This window comes from Antechinus flavipes, chromosome 5, assembly GCF_016432865.1.
Source record: "Antechinus flavipes isolate AdamAnt ecotype Samford, QLD, Australia chromosome 5, AdamAnt_v2, whole genome shotgun sequence".
NCBI lineage: Eukaryota > Metazoa > Chordata > Mammalia > Dasyuromorphia > Dasyuridae > Antechinus > Antechinus flavipes.
The window spans coordinates 129,071,847-129,093,420 of record NC_067402.1 but is presented as its reverse complement, the minus strand read 5'-3'; the positions used below and the strand labels follow the sequence as shown (position 1 = coordinate 129,093,420).

Sequence of the window (21,574 nt, the reverse complement as noted above, 5' to 3'; positions counted from 1 at the left end):
TGAATGTCTATACCAATTATTTCACAAATACCTGAAGTGCAATATAGAATTGTTATCATTGATAATGATAATCATGTCAGTTGAATAAATTAGAAATCACCTAGAATTTTTTTCCCTCAAAAGATTTGCTAATGAAGTCTATCCTTTTAATTTTTAAAATCTTTGCTTCCTTTAACTGGTATGAACAATGATGATTAAATAACATTAATCTTTTTGACCAGAGAACCATAGCAAACCAGTGTTGAGAGTTCTTTTGAATTATTTTGTCTAATAGATATTAGACTATACCATTAAGGATATGCTGAATTTGAATTGATTTAATTTAATTGCCTTTTTTTTTTCAGAGAAAGGAGAGCAGGAAAGATAAATGAAAGACTTGTGATAACTTCAGAAATGATTGACAATATACAGTCAGTTAAGGCATACTGTTGGGAGGAAGCAATGGAAAAGATGATTGAAAATCTAAGACAGTAAGTAATTTTCTTTTTATGACTAAGATTTGTGGAAATTTAGAAATTTAGAAGCTTCTATTTCTTGTATTATCCTGACTGTAGTGCTGCATTATTTAAATGGTTTCTTTCTAGTTGTTTATAGTATTTCTCTTTGACCCAAAGCTATAATATTCCTGTAAGTTTTCATTTTGGGATCTTTTTCATTGATGGAGGTTTTTTTTTCCCCAATTTGTTTTACTCTCTAATTCTAGAACTTCAGGGCAATGATAATTTTTTCAAAAATACTATCTATACTTTAAAAAATGATAACTTTCAGGTAGTCCAACAATTTTTATATTTTCGTTTCTCTATCTGTTTTCCAGGTCAGTTCCTATTTTTTCATTCTTATGATTTTATTTTTTCTTGATGTCTTAGGAATCTTTGACTTTCCCATTGCCCAAGTCTAATTTTAAAAAGTTATTTTCTTTGTTAAGTTTTTGAGTCTTTTTCACTTGATTGACTTTTATAATTTTCTTGCTTTTTAACATTACTATTATTTCTTTTCCCAATTTTCCTCAGTTCCCTTATTTGATTTTAAAAGTCCATTTTAAGCTCTTTAAGGAACTCCTTTTGGAGTTTACACTTTTCTTTGAACTGTACAAGAAATTGTCTTGTCTTTTCTGAGTTTTAATGCTGATCTTCTGTATTACTAAAGTAACTATCTATGCTTGGGTTCTTTCTCTGTTGCATACTCAAAAAATGAGTTTATATTTATATGAGTTTTTTTTTAGCCCTGTTTCTTATTTATTAGCTTTATGTTAGAGTTGGGTTCTGTTTCCATGCATGGCAGATAATGTCTCAGGTTTCTAGTTTTTATTGTGCTTTTTTTTTTTTCTGAGTTCTATCTGAGGAGTCTTTGACTTTTTGATTTTTCTCAAAGTTCTGTAATCTAATACCAGATGTGATTATTGCTTTTCTGGCTCATGCCTTGGTTTGTAAGTGACACTTATTTCTCCCCTTAAGCTGTAACCTGGATCCCCAGCACCTCCAGTGCAAATTCTCTTGCTCCCTGCAAACATCAGCTTTCCCCTCTGCACTAGAATGAGGCACTCATTCTTTTGTGAGTGACCACAATTGGCAAGACCCTGCCCCTTTGTAACCACTTTCACCTTGCTCATAACGTTAGCCTGAGACCTTCTCAGGTCAGCACACTTGTGTCCAACAACAGAAGGCCATATAATCATCCCCTGATCAGCTACTTAAAAATCTCCCCCCTCCCCTTTCTATTTGTGGGGTGGAACTTCCCCAAACTAAGACTTCTGCAGGTACAGCTGCCCCATGGCTTATTATTTGTTGAATCAGTGGTATCTGTCACCTGGTATCTTTGCTTCAATCAGGCCAGACCACCACCTCAGGAGGTCAGATCTTTCCTAGTGTCCTCCCAATTTGTCTTAGGCTGAATGACTGATTTACTTTGACTTTTAATTATTTCTGCTTCTCTAAAATTCACTTTAAGGCATTGTTTTAAGTTATTTATGTGGAAATGTAGGAAACTCAGGTAGTTTCCTGCTTTATTCCACCATCTTTCTACAGTTCTTTCCATTTCTCTGGATCTTACTAATTAATATGTCTGGTTATTCCTTTAAGCAGGTGAAAGACATCCTAGAAGATGTCTTGCCAAGCAATATTAATTATTTCCTAATGATTGTGTTATTGTTTTTCAGTGGTTTCAGTTATGTTCAACTCTTTGTGACTCTGTTTGGGAGCTTCTTGGCAAGATACTGATGTATTTGTTCATTTCCTTCTCTAGCTTATTTCACAGATGAAGAAATTGAGGCAATCAGAGTTAAATGATTTGTTCAGGGTCATATAGCTATTAAATACTTGAGACCAGATTTGGACTCAGGGAAATGAATCTACCTAACTCCAAGCCTGGTACTCTATGTACTGTAGCATTAAGCTGCCCCCAGTAATAATATAGCTTCTAAATTATATGTCTAAATGTTTACTTCAGTAAAACAGAGAAAAATCAGATCAATGAAATGAATTTGCAATTTTTAAAAATAGAAAAGGAACAAATTAAAAATCCCAAATTAAACTTCAAATTGGCAATCCTGAAAATTAAAGGTGAGATTGATAAATTTAAATGTAAGAAAACCATTAAATTCAGAAACCTATGAAGTGACTTTTTAAAAAAGATAACAAAATAGACAATTGGTTAATATGATTAAGCATAGAAGAAAATCAAACCCTTTGAGTCAAAGATGAAAATGAAAACAAGCTTATTTTAGAAAAAGAAATTGAACAGGCCTTAAATGAGCTTTCTCTTCTCTGAGGTAATTGGGGTTAAATGACTTTGCCCAGGGTCACACAACTAGGAAGTGTTAAGTGTCTGAGGTCACATTTGAACTTGGGTCTTCCTGATTTCAGAGCTGGTGCTCTATCTACTGTACCACCTAGCTACCCCATTTAACTGAGCTTCTTAAGAAAAAGCTCCAGAACCAGATGGATTTACAAGTGAATTCTACCAAACATTTAAAAACCAACTAATTCCAGGATTAAATAAATTATTTAGAAAAATGCCAAAATTCCTTTTGTGAAACAAATATTATGTTGCTATATAAGCCAGGAAGAGCAAAAATAGAGAAAGAGTAGTACAGACCAATTTTCAAATGAATATTGATGCAGAAATTCCAAAATAAGGTACTAGCTAGGAGACTATAACAATATGTCACAAAGATAATATCTTATGACAAAGAAGATTACTAGGGGTTATACAGAGATGTTTTAACATAGGGAAACTATTAATATAATTGATTATATTGATAACAAAATAACCAAAAAATCACATAATTGTATCAAAAGATGTAGAAAAAACTTTTGACAAAATATTACCCTTTTCTATTCAAAATATTTGAAAGTGTAAATATAAATGAATTTTTCATTAAAGTAATAAGTAGCATCTACCTAAAACCATCAGCAAGTATTATTTGTAATGAGGATAAGCCAAAATCCTCCCTGATAAGATCAGGATTGAAACAAGGATGCCCATTATCTTTTAAATAGTATTAAATATCTATTAAATAGTATTCAATATCATATTAAAATCCCAGCAATAGTAATAAGAGAAGAAAGAGAAAATGAACAGAATCAGAATTGGCAATGAGATAATTGAACTTTCTCTTTCTCTTTTTGCAGACAGTATGATGGTACACTTGCAAAATCATAGAGATTAAACCAAAAAGTTAGTTGAAACAATTAATAATTTTAGCAAAAGAGATGGATATAAAATTAACCCCCATGAATCACCATTTCTATATGACACCAACATAATTCTGCAGGAAGAGATAGCAAAAGATACCCCATTTAAAATAGTTGTAGATAGCATAAAATACCTGGAAGTATAACTGCTAGGGTAAACCTAGGAACTACATGAACATAATCATAAAACACTTTTTATACAAATACAATCAGATTTTAATAATTATATAAGTATTAATTGTTAATTGATGGGTTGAATCAATATAATAAAAATGACAATTCTGCCTATTCCTAGTGCCATCACAATTAAATTACCAAAAAATGTTTTTTATTGAGCTAGATAAAATAATAAGTTCATTTGGAAAAACAAAAGCTCAGCAGTATCAAAGGAATTAATGAAAAAAATATAAAGGGAGAAGGTGTAGTAGTGCCAAATCTTCAACTATATTATAAGATGATAATTATCAAAACTATATATTACTGGCCAAGAAATTGAATGTTGGATAAGTAAAATAAAGTAAACATATGGTACACAGTAATCTTTTCTTTGATAAATGTGAAAATTTAAGTTTTGAAGATAAGAATTCACTGACTAATAAAAATTGTTGGTAAAACTGGAAAACAGTCTGATATAAGGTAGGTATAGACCAATATCTTACACCATTTACCAAAATAAGGTCAAAATAGATACATGACCTAAACTTAAAAGGGAGTTATCATAACTAAATGAGGAGAACTTGGAACATATTACCTATCAGATTTGGGGATAGAAGCAGATTTTATGAATAAACAAGAGATATAGAACATTGTAAGATGTAAAATGGATGACTTTGATTACATTAAGTTAAAAATGTTTTATACAAATAAAACCAATGTCGCCAAGGTTAGAAGAAAGAAAAAATTGACTTAAAAAACCCTACAACCCTTTTTGTAGATAGTTTCTTGGTTAAATTCCTTATATCTCAAATATATAAACAAAATTAAAAAAAAACTTTAACATATCCTTCTAGATCCTGTCTTATTCAATTCCCTCCTCTTCTTATTTCTTTAAAAATTTTGGAGTTTTATACTTTCCTAGATATAGATGTATTGTTTTCTCTTTAATCCATTGTTGGTATGAGTAGAATTTCAGAACTATCAGTTCTTCTCCCCCATCTAATTCCTTGATCAGTTTTTGCTTTTGTATCTCATTTGTATAACATTATTACTATTTTTACCTTTTCTCACACTTTTCCCATGCTTTTGAGAATCACATCATATTCAGTTCTGCCCCAATCTTTCTTCTGAACTACCCAATTACTAATAACAATCTTGGACATGTGATTTATATATATAAACAATTTGTCTATATAGAGTTCCTTGAAAATTAATTTTTGATGTTGACTCTTATGTAGCAAGTTTTCTATTAAGGTCAGGTTTGTTTGCAAGAAAATCTTGAAAATTTGGAAATTCCTTGAATATCTATTTTTCCCCATTTATTTTTATATTTAATTTTGCTGTATATAATATTTTTGGCTATGATGCTAGTTCTTTTGATCTTTGAACTATAATTTTGCAAGAACTATGGTCTTTTATTGTAGCATTGTGGTCTTATGTGATTCTAATTGCGGCTCCAGCATATTCAAATTTTTGTTTGTTTGTTACTTGTTAAATTTCCCCTTTTATTTGAGGTTTTTGAAATTTAGCAATGATGTTCCTGTAGGTTTTCCTATGGGATCTCTTTTAGGTAGGGACCAGTGGATTTTTTAAAATAAATTATTTCTGTTTTTCCTTCTTGTTCTGACACTTCTACAATTCAGGACAATTTTCTTTAATTATTTCTTGTATGATTGTATTCAGATTCTTTTTGTGGTCATAGCATTCAGGTAGTCCAATTATTTTTATCTTTTCTTGATCTGTTCTCCACAACTGTAGTTTTTCTTATGATATGTCTCACATTTCTCTATTTTCTTTATATTCTTTATATTTTCATTTTGTTTTATTATTTCTTGGTCTCTTATAACTTCATTTACTTCCCCTTGCTCAGTTCTAATTTTCAGAGTCATTTCTTCCTTAAGAATCTGATTCTCCTTTTCTAGTTAGTTTTTTATAATCTTGCATTTCTGGGATTGTTCTTATTTTTAAAATGTTTTGCCAGTCTCTTTCATTTATTTTTCAATATATTTTTTGAGTTTTTTAAAAATGAATTCTTTTTGGGAAGAGGACTATTTGATGTTACCCTTTAGGGTAGGAGAAGCTTTTTTTTTTTTTTAACTTCAATATCTTTCTCTGAAGATGAGTCCCAATCTTCCCAAAATAACTTTCTATAATTAGTTTATTTCTCCTGATCATTTTTTTAAAATAAGAGCTTGTTAGTGTATTCCCTTTTGCCTTGTATTGCTGGGTAGGGTAGAGGTGGAGGTGAGAATGATGCATCTGGTTTTAGATCTTCCTTCATTTCTTCCCTCTGGCCTGAAATCTGAAACTAAAAACACCACCCTCTTATTAAGTGCCTGTAACCTGACAGAGTTCCTTCTTCTGCACTTATCCATCTTGTGCTGGTTCCTTCTTGCCTAGAGTGTAGTTTCAGCAATTGAGGCTGGCATTCCTTCCCAGCAGAAGTTCCCTTAAGTTTCCCTAAGTCAGATACCAGCCTTTCCACACTGTCTGGGAAGTGAAAGTTCCTGTGGCTGAGTCCAACACTACTTCCCAATCCAACTAACCCTAGGGATTCCCCCATGTTGTTTCATTAGAAGTAGCTTGTAGCTATTTACACTTCATAGGGGCCATTGCTGTCCTAATATCTTTCTTCATATCTTCTTTGATTGTTCCAGGAGAACCACTGTTCTGTCCCTTTTTGTTTCTAACATATTCACCGTTTCAGGGCCTTTTTAATGAAATCCATGATCACTCAAATATGTACTTAATAATCCAAATGAGAAAAACAGGAGGAGCTGAAAATGTCCACGACTATGCCATGCTATTGTTAATCTGTCTAATTAATTTTTCAGTATAAACATATATCATACATACACATACATTTGAGATTAGGTTCAAAATAGCTCAATTACTAGGGCAGGTAGGTGGCGCAGTGGATAGAGCACAAGTCCTGAAGTCAGGAGGACCTGAGGTCAAATTTAATGTCAAACACTTAACACTTCCTAGCTGTGTGACCCTGGGCAAGTCACTTAACTCCAATTGCCTCTGCCAAAAAAAAAAAAAAAAATAGCCCAACCACTCAAAGATGTTCTAGCTTGGCAAGTGTCACTAGACCTTATGTTCCTCTGTCTTAACTTTTGAGACCAATGGATCACCTACATAGTGCCATGAATCTTTGGGAAATGGGAATAACTTGTAATAAATCTCTTTGATAAAATGTATTTGTTCTTTAAAACAAGAATAGTAACTTAAGGAAGCAAAATCCCAAGCCTATGGATTCAAGCATTTGAACCTCTGGATCTAAGCTTTTGAAGTTAATGAAGCTTATTTAATGAAAATCACCAATGAGTATCATTTGTTTTTTTCCCCTCCCAGTCTTCTTATATTTTAGTACCCTCACACAGTTCATGATTTAGTGACACTGGCTTCCTTGATGTTCCTCACAAAAAGCATTCTATCTTGCAGTTCAAAGCATTTTTTACTGGGTTTGCCCCAATGGAACTCTCTTCCTCTTTAATTGTAATTGCTGGCTTCTCTGGCTTCCTTCAAGCCTCACCTGAAACCCAAGTTTTTGCAAAAAAGCCTTTTTCAGTCCCTAATCTCAGTGTCTTCCCTCTGAGATTATCCACTATTTATCGTGTGTGTGTGTGTGTGTGTGTGTGTGTGTGTGTGAGAGAGAGAGAGAGACAGAGACAGAGACAGAGACACAGATATAATGAATATAATCTTGTTCATACATAGTTTTCATATTGTCTCTGTTCGACTATGAAGCCCTTGAAAGCAGGAAGTTTTGTATCTTTGTGTCCTCAGAATTTAGAATAGTGCATTGTATATTGTAGGTACTTGGGGAATACATTTTTACTTGAATAGAATTTATTCTTTGTTTTGGTTTGGAATTATCCTTTCACTGCTGGATGGAAATTCTGGGATGGGAGATTCCTTGTATGAAATAGATTGAAACCTTTTTTTTTTTTTTTAATAATAATAGCTTTTTATTTTTCAAAATACATGCAAAGATAAGTTTTCAACATTCACTCTTGAAAAATCTTGTGTTCCAAATTTTTCTCACCTTCCCCCCTCACCAGACAGCAAGCAATCCAATATAGATTAAACATGTGCAATTTGTGTAAACATATTTCCACATTTATCATGCTATATAAAAAAAAAACAGATCAAAAAGAAAAAAAATGAAGAAAAAAAACAAGCAAACAACAACAACAACAACAACAAGGTGAAAATACTTTTATGATCCATATTCAGTTCCCACAGCAGACTAGAAACTTTTCTGAAACTTTGAATCATAGAGAATTGCCTAGGGCATTGAGATTGAGTGATTTGTCCAAGGTCATAAGGCTCTGAACCTGCTTCTAAGGCCAGAAATCTTTCACTATGCTGCAGTGTATTTTTACATATAATACTTCATAGAAACCCATTAGTACTTAGCACTTGGGCTCCTCTCTGGCTTCACCCCAAATATCTTTCTTACTTTGATCATTCAAGACTATATCCAGGAAAGACATACTGTACAGACTGTGGGGCAATTGCTGAACTAACCTTTGGCAAATAATTACACTGCATTTTCCAAAACATAGCAGGTCAATTTCCCTTAAAGTCCTTATTCATTAAACATTAGAAATATGGACATTTGAAAAATATGAAATTGAATGATAGGAAATACTTTGGTTTAAAAAACTTGATGAAAAAAAGATAAGTGGTATAAGGTTATAGATTGCATAATAGTTTCAAAAAGAAAAGTAGACCAAAAGAAAAATACTTTCGTGGGTAGACTCTATATGGGTTACCTGGAATACTAGGGGCTGATTCACGTAGACAGGAATGAGAACTAAGCTCCAGGTGTGTGATTGGAACAACAAGAAAGAAAAGGTGAGATGGTAAGTCCCTGCCATGTAAACAGAAGGAGTAAAAGAGTACTATTTCCCAAACATAGTTATTGGTCATTTATTTTTGTTATGCCATATAAGAAAAATAAAATCCAGAAAACCCACAGAATTTTTCTCACCACCATCCAGAAAAGGTTGCCAGACCATGGCAGTTTGCATAGGTCTTAGGAATTGTTTTTGGATATAACAATGATTAGCCAATCACAATCTTCAACATTGTTGTCTATTTTAGTGCTAGAATTGCAAGCTAAATAACTGATTACCAGCTATCCTTTTTCTCAGCCCTCAATGATAAATTTCAATTATGTGGCCCTTATTGGTTATTTCTCTCTCTAGTACAAAAGATGAAGCTAGGTCTAAGTCAGGATTCAAATCTCATCTCTGATTCTTACTAGCCATGTGAAATCATTTTCCAGTCTTCAATTTCTTCATCTATAAAATGATAAGTTTGTACTGATCTGTAGATCTAGAAGGTCTCTAATAGTTTTATATCTATAATTTTGGAAAACCCATCCTTTCTACTATAAATTGATGTTTGCACAGTTCTAATAGTAAATGCTTGTAATTCAGTAGTTTTGGTTGTACCTGACTTTCAATGATCCCATTTGGGGTTTTCATGGCAAAGTAAATAAATACTTAGCTGTGGCTTATAGAGTCTAGTTCCTTAATCTGGTGTGAAATTTTTGAAATTGCTGACGAAAAGGTTGGAAATTGCTGACGAAAAGCATGTTTTGAACTGACGTAAATATGGAAAATAGTTGGCATCTACCAAAGAAATCAAATAAAATTTTCAGAGAGAGATTGCTCTGTTGAAAGGAATATAGAGTAATTAAACTCAGCCTGTGCCAGTATTGAACCAGGGCAAAAGTATGCTCCAAAGCTCAACACACAGCTATTGTTTTATTGCACTTCTGTCATAAAATCACTTTCTAGTTTTTAAAAGATACTGATAAGGTATTTTATGACTTGCATAACGTAAGTGTATTTCTAATGAAAAATACTACTCATTGGCGTAGTACTGATCTTTAAAAACCTTTTCTCCCTGTTTCTGCTTTCAGTTATTTTTCTACATTATCTATCTTCTCTTCCTAGTATTACTTTGTGCTTCTTTCTTCTTCCATTGTTCTTTTTTTAAAAACTGTTTTTCCTTTTCATATTATTATTTTAAATATAATTATTTAACTTTCAGGACAATTTTAAGTTTTGTAATGTCAGCATTTTAAACTTGGCTTACCAAAATAAGTAAATGACTCATGGATTGAGTCATTGTGCAGCTTAAGCAAATTCAATCACTTTTATCTTATTATGGTTTTGTTCTCCTTTTTTCTTTGGAATGCAATTTTTTGGGAATTTTTTTTTTAGTACTTAGTACTCCATATCTGAATTATGTATGTAAAGTGGGGATTAATTCACACTCTAAAAACATTCCCTAAAAACAATCTGTGGTGCTATTGTCTGCTTGACCTCTTAGTCCCACTATTCTTTCTTTACATTAGGGCAGGATGGGGTGGGTTCTTGTGGTCATCAAACAACATAACACTCAAAGAAATGGAGCCTGAAGTTGGACTTGGTATTAACATACACTTTCATTGGTCCCTTTCTTTGTCCTTGATGTGCCTTAACTCAGATTTCTACGATATTTGTCCAAATATCTATTGGAACATCTCCACAGTTTAAACATCTAAATTGCATTTTGAATGAATACTGAAATTATCTTACTGACATGTAGCTTAGGTAACAGAATTGTCTTACTGACATATAGCTTAGGAGTGATCTTAAAAAATAAAAAAGCAACATAGTTTTGTCAAAAATTGTTAAGAAAATTTTAAAAGTCCTTTTTTGTATATAGAAAACATGGAGGTACAAGTAATTGTAGATATCTATACATCTTGGCATCAGAGAGTTTCTTTTGTAAACTTCATGGTGAAGTTATATACTTGACATTTTTGTCAATTCCATATTTAATTTCATTAAAATAAAGAAATTATGTATAGTTAAAATTGTTTCAAAAAGTTGGGCCAATAAATCATCCTGTCTAGATTCTGCCAGTGAATGGAAGTGATATATAATGAGAATACATAATAATTATTTTCTGAATTATCACTTAAAATATTAGAAATATATGTTAAACATCTCAAATTAAGTTTTAAAAGTTTACTATGCCACTATGACTTTTATTTAAACACTACATTTATTTAAATTTTCATCTGTGACAACTCTGTAACATCTGTAAAATCTGTAACATTTGTAAAAAAATTTTCATAGTAAAAATTTACTACCTATTGTGTATAGTAGTACTGTGCTTATTTTCATTTATAATTCAAATAAATATTTTTGGGTAGTATCTGGAATATATTTCAAGTGAAATATATAATACAAAATAATACTAAAAGTGAACAGTTTCTAACAATTGAGTTTTTCTTAATATAGAGACTCTTTTGTAAGAAGAATGGTTACACAGTTAGCAATTTTAAGCCAGATATATTTTTACATCCTGTATACCATTTCCATATTCGAAGCTTCTTTGAAGTGAATGAGAATTTTGATGAGATATACCTAATGATAGGAATCTAGGACATGATTAGCTAAGTGTCATTGCTTCTAAAAAAGAATATGTTAAAAAAAACCACCTAAAATAGAAATATCAGCATCTAATCAGAATATTGTCTATGTGAAACTGCTAACCCTATTACACTGCGCTGTAGGTGTGTGGTGAAATTTTGTTGAATTGAATTTTAGATTAAGAATAGCCTTCTTTGTCTAGATTATGCCTCCTCTCTGATTTCCAGAAATATTTGAGATTTAGCTACTTCTTTTTACCAGTTAACTGTATGATAATTTAGTTGAATGAGATTTTCAGTAAGCCCCTAGAGTGTACTAGACACTATGACAATTTGAAGAAAGATAACATTCAGAGATTAAATTCCAAGATACATCAAATCAGCAATTCTGAAATTCTACCCAAATTTCATTTTGTTTTGTTTTTACAGAACTGAACTGAAACTGACCCGAAAAACCGCATATGTGAGATACTTCAATAGCTCAGCCTTCTTCTTCTCAGGTTTCTTTGTTGTATTTCTAGCTGTGCTTCCTTATGCCTTGATCAAAGGAATTATACTGCGAAAAATATTTACAACCATCTCATTCTGCATCGTTCTTCGTATGGCAGTCACTCGGCAGTTTCCCTGGGCCGTGCAAACGTGGTATGATTCTCTTGGAGCAATAAACAAAATACAGGTACTATATAATAACTACATATAATATGCAGTATTTTCTGGGCATTTCTAAACTTGCCTAGTGGAAACATCTTACTAAATGAGTATCCATGAGCCTTCTTAAAATTTAGACTATTACAACACAACAATTGTCCTCAGTCTGATGAATTTTTTTCCTACAAAAGGGCTATTGGATTGAAAGAAAGTCATAATTGATGCAGAGTAGTAGTTTAGGACTTGCTGTTTCTTTGGGCCAGAGACTTTTTTTTGTTGATTGTTACTATTTACCCTGAATTATTGATTTTTACATAGATTGATGGCAGAATAACTAGAAAGATACAAAATTTACCACCTAATGCCTCTGATAGGAAAAATGTTTCTAAATCATATGGCTGGAAATGATTAAGTTTGAGCCAAAAAAATTTGAACCTTATCTGCCAAGTCAAATTCCTCACAAAGCCCAGCATAATAACATTGAAATCTTTTGAGAGAAGTTTTAAGATATACATGTAATACGTTTTAAAATGCAGAACTGACTTTTTAGTTTCATTGGATCACAGACTTAGTCAATCAATAAATGTTTATTACGCATCTACTATTTGCCAGAGGGTTTATGGGGTGTTCAGGGAGGATTAGCACTTCTTGTATGATGGTTTGTTTGCTGAACTCTTTCAGGGCCATTTATTTACCTTTTTTGTGCATATTTCATCTAACTTTCACCTGTGGCTCCAAGAAGCTATATTATGTTCAGTGGCCAGACATCAATAAAACTATCTTGGCAGATGGGTTAAACCAGGTAGAGAATAACTGACATGTCTCCAATCTGTTGGTGAGTTAGGGAGATGTCTATCCCAAGCATGTAAAGACTTCCTCCAAAAGAATGGGCATATGAGAACAATTTATTTCAATGACCATGAAGTAGGTTGATACAGATGCTATGAAATTATAACTTGATCAGACATCAAAGATGCCAAGGTTATCCACTGTATCCCAGGCCATCACTAATTCTCTTGATTTTTGTCTTTAACATTGGAATTTGATGACTGAAAAAGTCTGATGAAAGGCTGATGACTTTGTGCAACTATATACCTCACTGAAATCTAAGTCACTAGAAAGTCAAGACATCATCAGTAACATTATTAATCCTCTTCAAAGATGAAAGATGAATAACAACAAAAACCTATGTACCAGAAAGTTGTGCTAAGTAAGAACAGTGCTGAGTAGATGGTAGAATTCATCTCATTCAATCTCTTCATCTTCCATACAAGGAATCTCACTCAGTCCTAGAGAGGTTAAGTGGCTCCAAAGTCACATGGGTAGTAAATAGCAAAGCCAGAATTCAAATCTCCATCCTTTGACTCCAAATCCAGTGTTCTTTCAATTGAACCACATTGCCTTTAATTATTTATAAATGGATAAAGAGATGGCAAATTCTGTGATTTTTTAGTAGGGCATTTTTGATCTTCTTTTGAATATTTAATTTACAGATTATTTTACTTTTGATATTAATCTTCAGAATATTTCTCCACTTTTCCTTAAATTGATTATTGAAGCAGAACTTAAATTTCTAGATGATAAATAAAGTTAGGGATAATAGGAATAGAGTCTGGACCTATGATTTCACTGCTACAAAGAACTACCAAACAAGGATTTTTTTATGATAATGCATTACTAAACTATACCTTCCCTGCAATATAAAGCCCTAAAGAAATACCTAATGGGGCAGCTAAGTGATTCTGTGGATAGAGCACTGGCCCTGGAGTCAGGAGGATCTGAATTCAAATTTAACCTCAGACACTTATTAGCTGTGTGACCCTGGGTAAATGATTTAATTCCCATTGCCTCCAAAAAAAGTTATCTAGAACACAGAAAGATGAAGAGATTGCCCAGTAGTCATGCAGGCAGGATTTAAGCCTGAGTTTTCCTTCAAGCTCTGTTTCTGTCTACCATACTGTATACCATCCCATGTGATTATATAAATGATATGTAATAAAGAAGGTCTCGGATCTTGAACTGGATTTCTTGAATGGAGGGATCCTGATGCTCATAAATACTATCTTAGTGACCTTGGATGTATCACTTAATTGAGCATCAGTTTCATCATCTCTTAAATTAGAAAGTTGGACTGGATGGTCTCTGAGGTCCATTCCAGTTCAGGATCTATAGTTTTTTTTTTTTTTTTTAATGTATAAATCCGATCACAGGAAGTCTAAGGGGCCATTTATTTATTCATTAGCAATTTTTTTTAACGTATTGGAAGTTATGTCATACTTTCCAAGAGAACTAATATATGCATGAGTCAGAAAAACAAATGGGAAGGTCTTTAGGATAGATGCACTACATTTTGAACCCCTTTCCCTCACTTATCTTGCTTAACAAGGGCAATAAAAATCTTTGACCTGTGTAAGTTTTAAAATATTTTTCTTTAGGACTGCAGTTGAATCTTTTTGGAAGAGTTGTATCAGTTTTTCTAGTTTCCTAAGTTTATTAGGATCGTAATTAGTGTAGTAATAATGCTAAAGATGAAATTATAATATTAACTCAAAATAGCAATATTATTAAAGATAAAATTATACTGTTAATGTTATAAGGAGACTATATTTTGTTAAACAGGTAGGTTTCCTTGATATTATAGCTATATTGAGCCATATTTCTAGGCAGTATCGAAAAAACCTTCTTAAACTATGGGCCATGATCACATATGAGGTTGCATAAATGAATGTGGAGATCATGAAATTATGATTTCTCAGTAAATGTTTAATCTGTACACCTATATAACCACCATCATATAAAAATTTCTCAAGCAAAAGGGGGTCATAAATGGGAAAAGTTTAAGAAGCTCTGGTATAGAGTTAGTTAAGAAGCATTTATTAAATATCTATTGTGTACTAGGTACTGTTTTAAAAAATGGAAAATATATAGAAGAAAAATGAAAGTCAGTGCCTAACTTTAAGGATCTTACAATCTTACAAGTAATCTTATAAAAATTTTACAATACATAAAAGGAAGCTGAAAATGGGAATGGGGTGGTAATTTAGAAGATGAGGGTCCCTGTAGTGAACAGTACAGGGATGGGTAGTTGGAGGGTGGTCTTAGAGAGTCTAGAATGCAGCCTGAGGAATAATGAGGCACAGCTGGTCTGGGAACCCTTCTTAAATGGATGTTCTGAAAGGAACTGTCCATTCAAGAAGAAAAGCCACAGGTACTGAGTGTTTCCAATGTGTGAGTACTATGGCTGGAGATTGAAGAGATTTCTGCTAAATCCTGAGTTATGAATTCTGTTTTCTTTACAAGGTGGGGATAATACAAGCATCCTCAGTGAAGGAAAATTACATGTACTTTCAGACAGCAGGCTGCTGACTCAGGATGGTCTCTTGTGTTTGACCAACCCTGGCATCAGGTTCCCTGCCTCTTATTGTTCCATCCTCTGCCTTCTCATCTCTGAAAAACTGGTGAAGCAGGCAGAACAGGATTTCTTAACCTGGAGTCTATGATCATTAACATTTTTCATAACTATTTTAATATAGTTGGTTTCTTTTGTTATCTCTGTATTTATTTTAATACAAGATGTGTAAGTTTCACTAGACTGCCAATGGGGTTCATGATACAAGAAAGGTTAAAAACTTCTGGCTAGAGTTTGCTTCTTAACAGTCAATCATCCTGGGATTTGGACATACCAAAGAAGGGACAATTTCTTGGTAACAAACAAAAATGTATTTTACTGAAATTTTGTATGTTTAACTTTGGTTTTTGCCATGATGTAAAAATTCATTTTAGAATTGTACAATATGGATATTTAACTCTTGAGTCTCTAAATGATATTTTTACTTAAGAAGTTTGAAACTCCAGTTACAGTATCTGCTTCCAGAACTTAGATAATGATGTATTGGAAATAAGTATTCCAGTGTGCTATTGCATTTTTGGTCACACAGTATCTATTTCTGCTCTCTTTTATGAACAGGATTTCTTACAAAAAGAAGAATACAAAGCATTGGAATATAACTTAACAACTACAGATGTTGTGATGGAAAACATAACAGCATTCTGGGATGAGGTCAGGATTTAAAAAAAATCAAATAATCATTTTATTTTATTTGTTCTAAATATTTTGTTCTATAGGAAGACAGTTATAATCACAAAGGAATTTTAGAGTTGACTTTAACCAATCCTCCTTTTTTTTGGATTAAAAAACCTACAGTTTAAAAAGATCAAACACATGTTACATTTATTTTTAGTCAGAGGGCATTGCAAATCTGAGATGTTCTTTCTTCTTATTTTTTTTAAATAGTATTTTATTTTTCCAAATAGATGTAAAGATAGTTTTAACATTCATTTTGTAAGACTTTGTATTTCAAATTTTTCTCCCTTCCTCACCTCCCCCCTCTCCAAGACAGCAAACTATCTGATATAGGTTAAATATTCTTTTAATACTATTCTTTTAAACATTTCCATATTTGTCATGTTGTGCAAAAATATTCAGATTAAAAGGGGAAAAATTACAAGAAAGATAACAAACAAAGGTAAAAATACTATGTTTTGATCCACATTCAGTCTCTGTAGCTCTCTCTCTGGATGAGGATGTCATTTTTCAACCCAAATCAATTGGAATTGCCTTGAATCACCTTGTTGAAAAGAGTCAAATATCACTGTTGATCATTATATAATCTTGTTGTTACTATATATAATGTTCTGATTCTGCCCACTTCACTCAATGTCAGTTTATGTAAGTCTTTCCAATCTTTTCTGAAATCAGCCTGCTCATCATTTCTTATAAAACAATAAAATTCCATTGCCTTTATATACCATAACTTATTCAGCCTTTCCCCAGCTGGTAGGCATCCCCTCAATTTCTACTTCCTCACTACTACCAAAAGGGCAAAACAAATATTTTTCTACATGTAGGTCATTTTCCCTTTTTTTATGAGATACAGACCCAGTAGTGAAACTTCTGGATCAAAGGGTATATTTTTATAGCCTTTTGGATATAGTTCCAAATTGCTTAGAAACTTCCCTAACAACTATTTGTATTTCTTGTTCCCTTAGATATTTTGTATTTCTTAACATTCATTTTGTAAGACTTTGTATTTCAAATTTTTCTCCCTTCCTCACCTCCTCCCTCCCTAAGACAGCAAACTATCTGATATAGGTTAAATATTCTTTTAATACTATTCTTTTAAACATTTCCATATTTGTTATGTTGTGCAAAAATATTCAGATTAAAAGGGGGAAAATTACAAGAAAGATAACAAACAAAGGTAAAAATACTATGTTTTGATCCATATTCAGTCTCTGTAGCTCTCTCTCTGGATGAGAGCATATTTTTTATCTCAGTGAAGAATAGCAGCAGATACTTTACCTTTCATAGCTTCATTTACTTATGAAACATAGTTTCTTGTCATCTAGGCCTGCTGGGCCTGGGGAGTATGAGTCAAAAAGAGAGCAATAAAAGAAGCAAGAAAACTTTTTTAAAAAAATTTTTCAGTTTTTTCACTAATTCTAGGATTAGGCTGGAATTTATCCCTTGGATCATTTGTGCTTCTTTCTTCCCCTCCACTGCCCATCTTTATTTATCTATTGAATATGTACAGATTGGTTTAAAAATAAGCTCAGCTCACATCTCATTCCAAATACCATCCTAACATGGAGAAGATATAGTTCCTTTTCCTTAGCTGCTCAATGCCTTAGTGTCTCTTATCTAAAGCCATGTAGTGAATAAGGCGCCTGAGGGAAGGTCAACAATTCTACTTCAGCTGTGTATATCTGAAGCTCCTTCTAGAAATTCAAGGGAGCCAGATATCTGCCAGGGAATTACCAGATGTGGTCAGTCTTCACTCATTTGCTGTCATGATTTGTTTCAGATTAGACTGGGTATAATGTTATTGCTCTTCAGCAGGATATTGTGGAAAGGCTAAGATATCTGGACTTCCTTTTCTCCTCCCTCCCACCACTTCCCTCCCTTCCTTCCTTCCTTCCTCCCTTTTTCCCTCCCTCCCTCCCTCCCTCTCTCCCTTCCTTCCTTTCTTCCTTCTTCCCTCCCTCCCTTCCTTCCTTCCTTCCTTCTCTCCTTCTTTCTTTCCTTATGTTTTGAGTTTCTCAGCCAATTATATTATGTATATGATATTTTAGAATTTAATGAAATATAGTTTATAATTTTCAAGTGTTTTGTAATCTAACTAAGAATTAATTTAAATTGGTAAAAATAAAACATAGGATTCTTCCCTAGTGTATGACTATGATAGCTTACCAAAGGTCCTGAGTTCTGGGAAATCACAAGTTATAAGAGGTTCTATCAACCTGAAAATGTCTAGATTTGGAAGAGACTCACGTGTATCATCGTCTGAACTTCTTAAGGTTGGAAATCATTGCTAGGTGGCTGATGCTGGAGTGATTTTGGGAAGGGGATGACACTATGAGACATAGACCATATCTGCGAAAAGGATCTAATCTACTTTAAAGTAGCAAGTATTCACACCAACAAAATTATACTCTTCTGAAGCACTTAAGATAAAAGATAGACTAACTGATATACTTGTCTTTTATTTTCTGTATATTCTTTTCTAGGGATTTGGAGAATTGTTTGTAAAGGCAAAACAGAACAACAGTGATGGGAAAATTTCCAATGGTGACAATGGCCTTTTCTTCAGCAATTTGTCGCTTCTTGGTACTCCTGTCCTTAAAAATATCAATTTCAAGATTGAAAAAGGAGAGTTATTGGCAGTTGCAGGATCTACTGGGGCAGGAAAGGTATTCCATTTTACTTATGTAACTATGAACATTACTTATAAATTTGTGCTATATTTATTTACCCTTGCAACTCATTTCCCTCTTCTCTTTCTAATGTGGTTCTAGTGTATGGAGTAATTTAACATAATTTTAATGGAATTTTTAGATAAAATTCAGATATAATTTCTCTCCTATTGTGCTGACTAGTGAGATAATTTAAGTTCTCCTGTAGTCACAAATATAAAGAACAATAGGAATAATTTTTTATCCAGATTCAAAACATTATTAGGAAGTAGAGCATTATTTGGAATCCATAAAAAGTGTGATGCTATCTTGTACCACTTTCCTCTCTGTACAATTCCTACCATAATGTTTATTTTTTTTGTTGAGTAATTTTTCTCTTGCCTGCCTTTTTTTGACCCCATTAGCATCAGATACTGGAATAGTTTGTCATTTCCTTCTCCAGCTAATGTTACAGATGAGGAACTAGGGCAAATAGGGTTAAGTGATCTTCCCAAGATCGACACAGCTAATAATTGTCTGAGGCCAGATTTGAATTTAGGTTTTTCTGTCTCCAAGTCTGGCATTCTATTCATTTGTGCCACCTAGCTGCCCTTTGGTGTTGGTGAATTACATAGTAGACCCTCAGGAAATATCTGTTGAAGGAATGATTTGTGGAACTACCTGCATTTTTGTCACTTTGCCAATTTTTTTAGGCTTAATAACTACTGATCATCTGATATTGCTGATGCAGGTGTGGTGAAGTGAAAATGTGACCAGCCTTGGGGGCTGGAAGTCTACATGTATGACCTTGGGTGAATCACTTAAACATTTAGCATGAAGGGGAGGAAGCTTCCAGACTGATAGTTCCCCACATGAATGAAATCACAGTTCTAGTTTTTTTAAGTTGATATACATGCATATATGTATATGTACATACATATATATGTGTATACACATGAGGGCGTATATAAATATGCATGCACAAATATGTATGTGTATGTCTTATATATATGTATATTTATACACACACATAGTGGATATCCCAAAAGCCTTAGTGAAGCTTATTTTATTATCTTAACATTGCACTAAGACTCTTTACAGCACTTTTTATACATGTGTGTGTATGTGTGTGTGTGTATCACTGTATACAGACATCTTTAAGGTTTTTCATTTATTTTACATACATTAATTCAATTGCTAATGTATGAAATATGCTAAAAATGACACTGTTTCTATTATATAAGCAACAATTTCTCATTTTGTTACATTAAATTAAGCAGCCTTACAAAGTTTTTTGCCCTTTTTTCCCCTATAATGAACTATGGGATAAAAAGGAAAAGGATAGAGTGATTTTCACAGTGTTAGTAAGACTCTTGCTAGAATGTTATCTTTAGTATTCAGAAATTGTTATAAACAAAAATTTTATAGATAACTTTTTTAAGTTATTTAGGATGTTAGAAAGTAAGATAAGTTAATGGATCCATATTTATTAGTCTAGAGGAAAGAAGATCAGAATGTCATTTAATACTGATCAGATTTTAATACAGTTTGACTCAACACTTATTAAATGTATGCCATGTCCAAGATAAGGCACAGAGTACTAATTGTTGGAGATATAAAGATGAAAAATTGCATATTACCTGCCTTCCTGGAATTTACAGTCTCATTAGGGTGATTGATATGCCACATGTACAGATAAATATGATAAAAGATGGAATGTGATAAGGCAAAGGCAAACCCAGTCCAAGCACTTTGAGTATATTTGAAGGTACAACTGCTTTCAGCTTCGAGAATAGAGAAGAAATCAATAAAGGATTTATGAAATAGTTGACATCTGAGCTGGATCTTGAAGAAAGAGGAGAGTTTCAATAAAAACAGATAAATAGGGAAGGGAGAGAGTACAAAGAGAAAATAAGGTTGAGGAGACACTGTTAGTGATACTGAAATTTAATGGTGAGAAAAGGAAAATAAATTGGTGGAGAACAGGTGATAAAAGATGTAGAACTTTCACAGAGAAATCCAAAGAAAAGCATCCAATGGAGAAAACATCCAAGTTATTGAAAGAATTGATGATTAATGGCTCTTCATAATTTAGGTGAGAAATAAGTAAAAAAATATTTAAAATTCATGAGAAATTTCCAATAAACCTAAGAATTTCCTGATAATGAGAAATATTGAACATTAGAATGTGCTACTAAGCATAACTACTCTATCTTTCATAAAGGGTTTCACTTAGACGGTAAATTCTTGTCTGACCATAATTGTTCAGATTTCATACTTTGTAAAAATATGTATGGAAAGGCTGAATAACTTCACAATTGCTTTCAAGCTATTTTTTTACATGTAACAGGCATTTTTATAGGATCAAATGTTTATGAGTTGTTGAACTAGGAACAATAGAACTGCTAGTTAAAAATTTAAATTAAATAGGAAGTTAAAAGGCACCATGGGTTTTTTCTTTAAAAAAAAAAGAATAATTCCACATATGTAATCTAGTAATTAGTATTTTGAAGAATTTATTATCTAATACATGGGAAATAAATGTCACAGAATGTTTTCAGAGATTGAATTTGGTTGAAGTCATCATTTAGTTCATTGGGTGCCAGTACTATTCCATATAATTTTTTATAGTGTTCTTGCTAATTGTGTTTTTCTACACATGATGCATATTCTGTAAAGAACCCGTGAGATTTTCTTCTTCCTATAAAATTTCCCTGAAGACTGTTTTTCCTCCCTTCCTTCCTCTCTGCCTGCCTCCCCTCTTTGCTACATGTTTTCTTGATTATTATTATTTTTGAAATTACTAGCTGTAGTCATTGTTAAGAGAAAATTTGGATGGAGGAAAGTTAGAGATTGCTTCAAACCAAAGATAACACCCCAAAGTAAGTTTGCTAAGTTGTTA

At 32.7% G+C, this 21,574-nt stretch overlaps 1 protein-coding gene across 1 annotated transcript in view; it reads left to right on the top strand.

The window, feature by feature from the left end:
• CFTR (CF transmembrane conductance regulator) overlaps positions 1-21,574 on the top strand; it is a 165,791-nt gene that overhangs the window by 33,313 nt on the left and 110,904 nt on the right. Inside the window, exons 7-10 of the mRNA XM_051962411.1 lie at positions 345-470; positions 11,722-11,968; positions 15,908-16,000; positions 18,508-18,690. Coding sequence (XP_051818371.1) covers positions 345-470; positions 11,722-11,968; positions 15,908-16,000; positions 18,508-18,690 — 649 coding nt within the window. The remainder of the gene's footprint in view (positions 1-344; positions 471-11,721; positions 11,969-15,907; positions 16,001-18,507; positions 18,691-21,574) is intronic.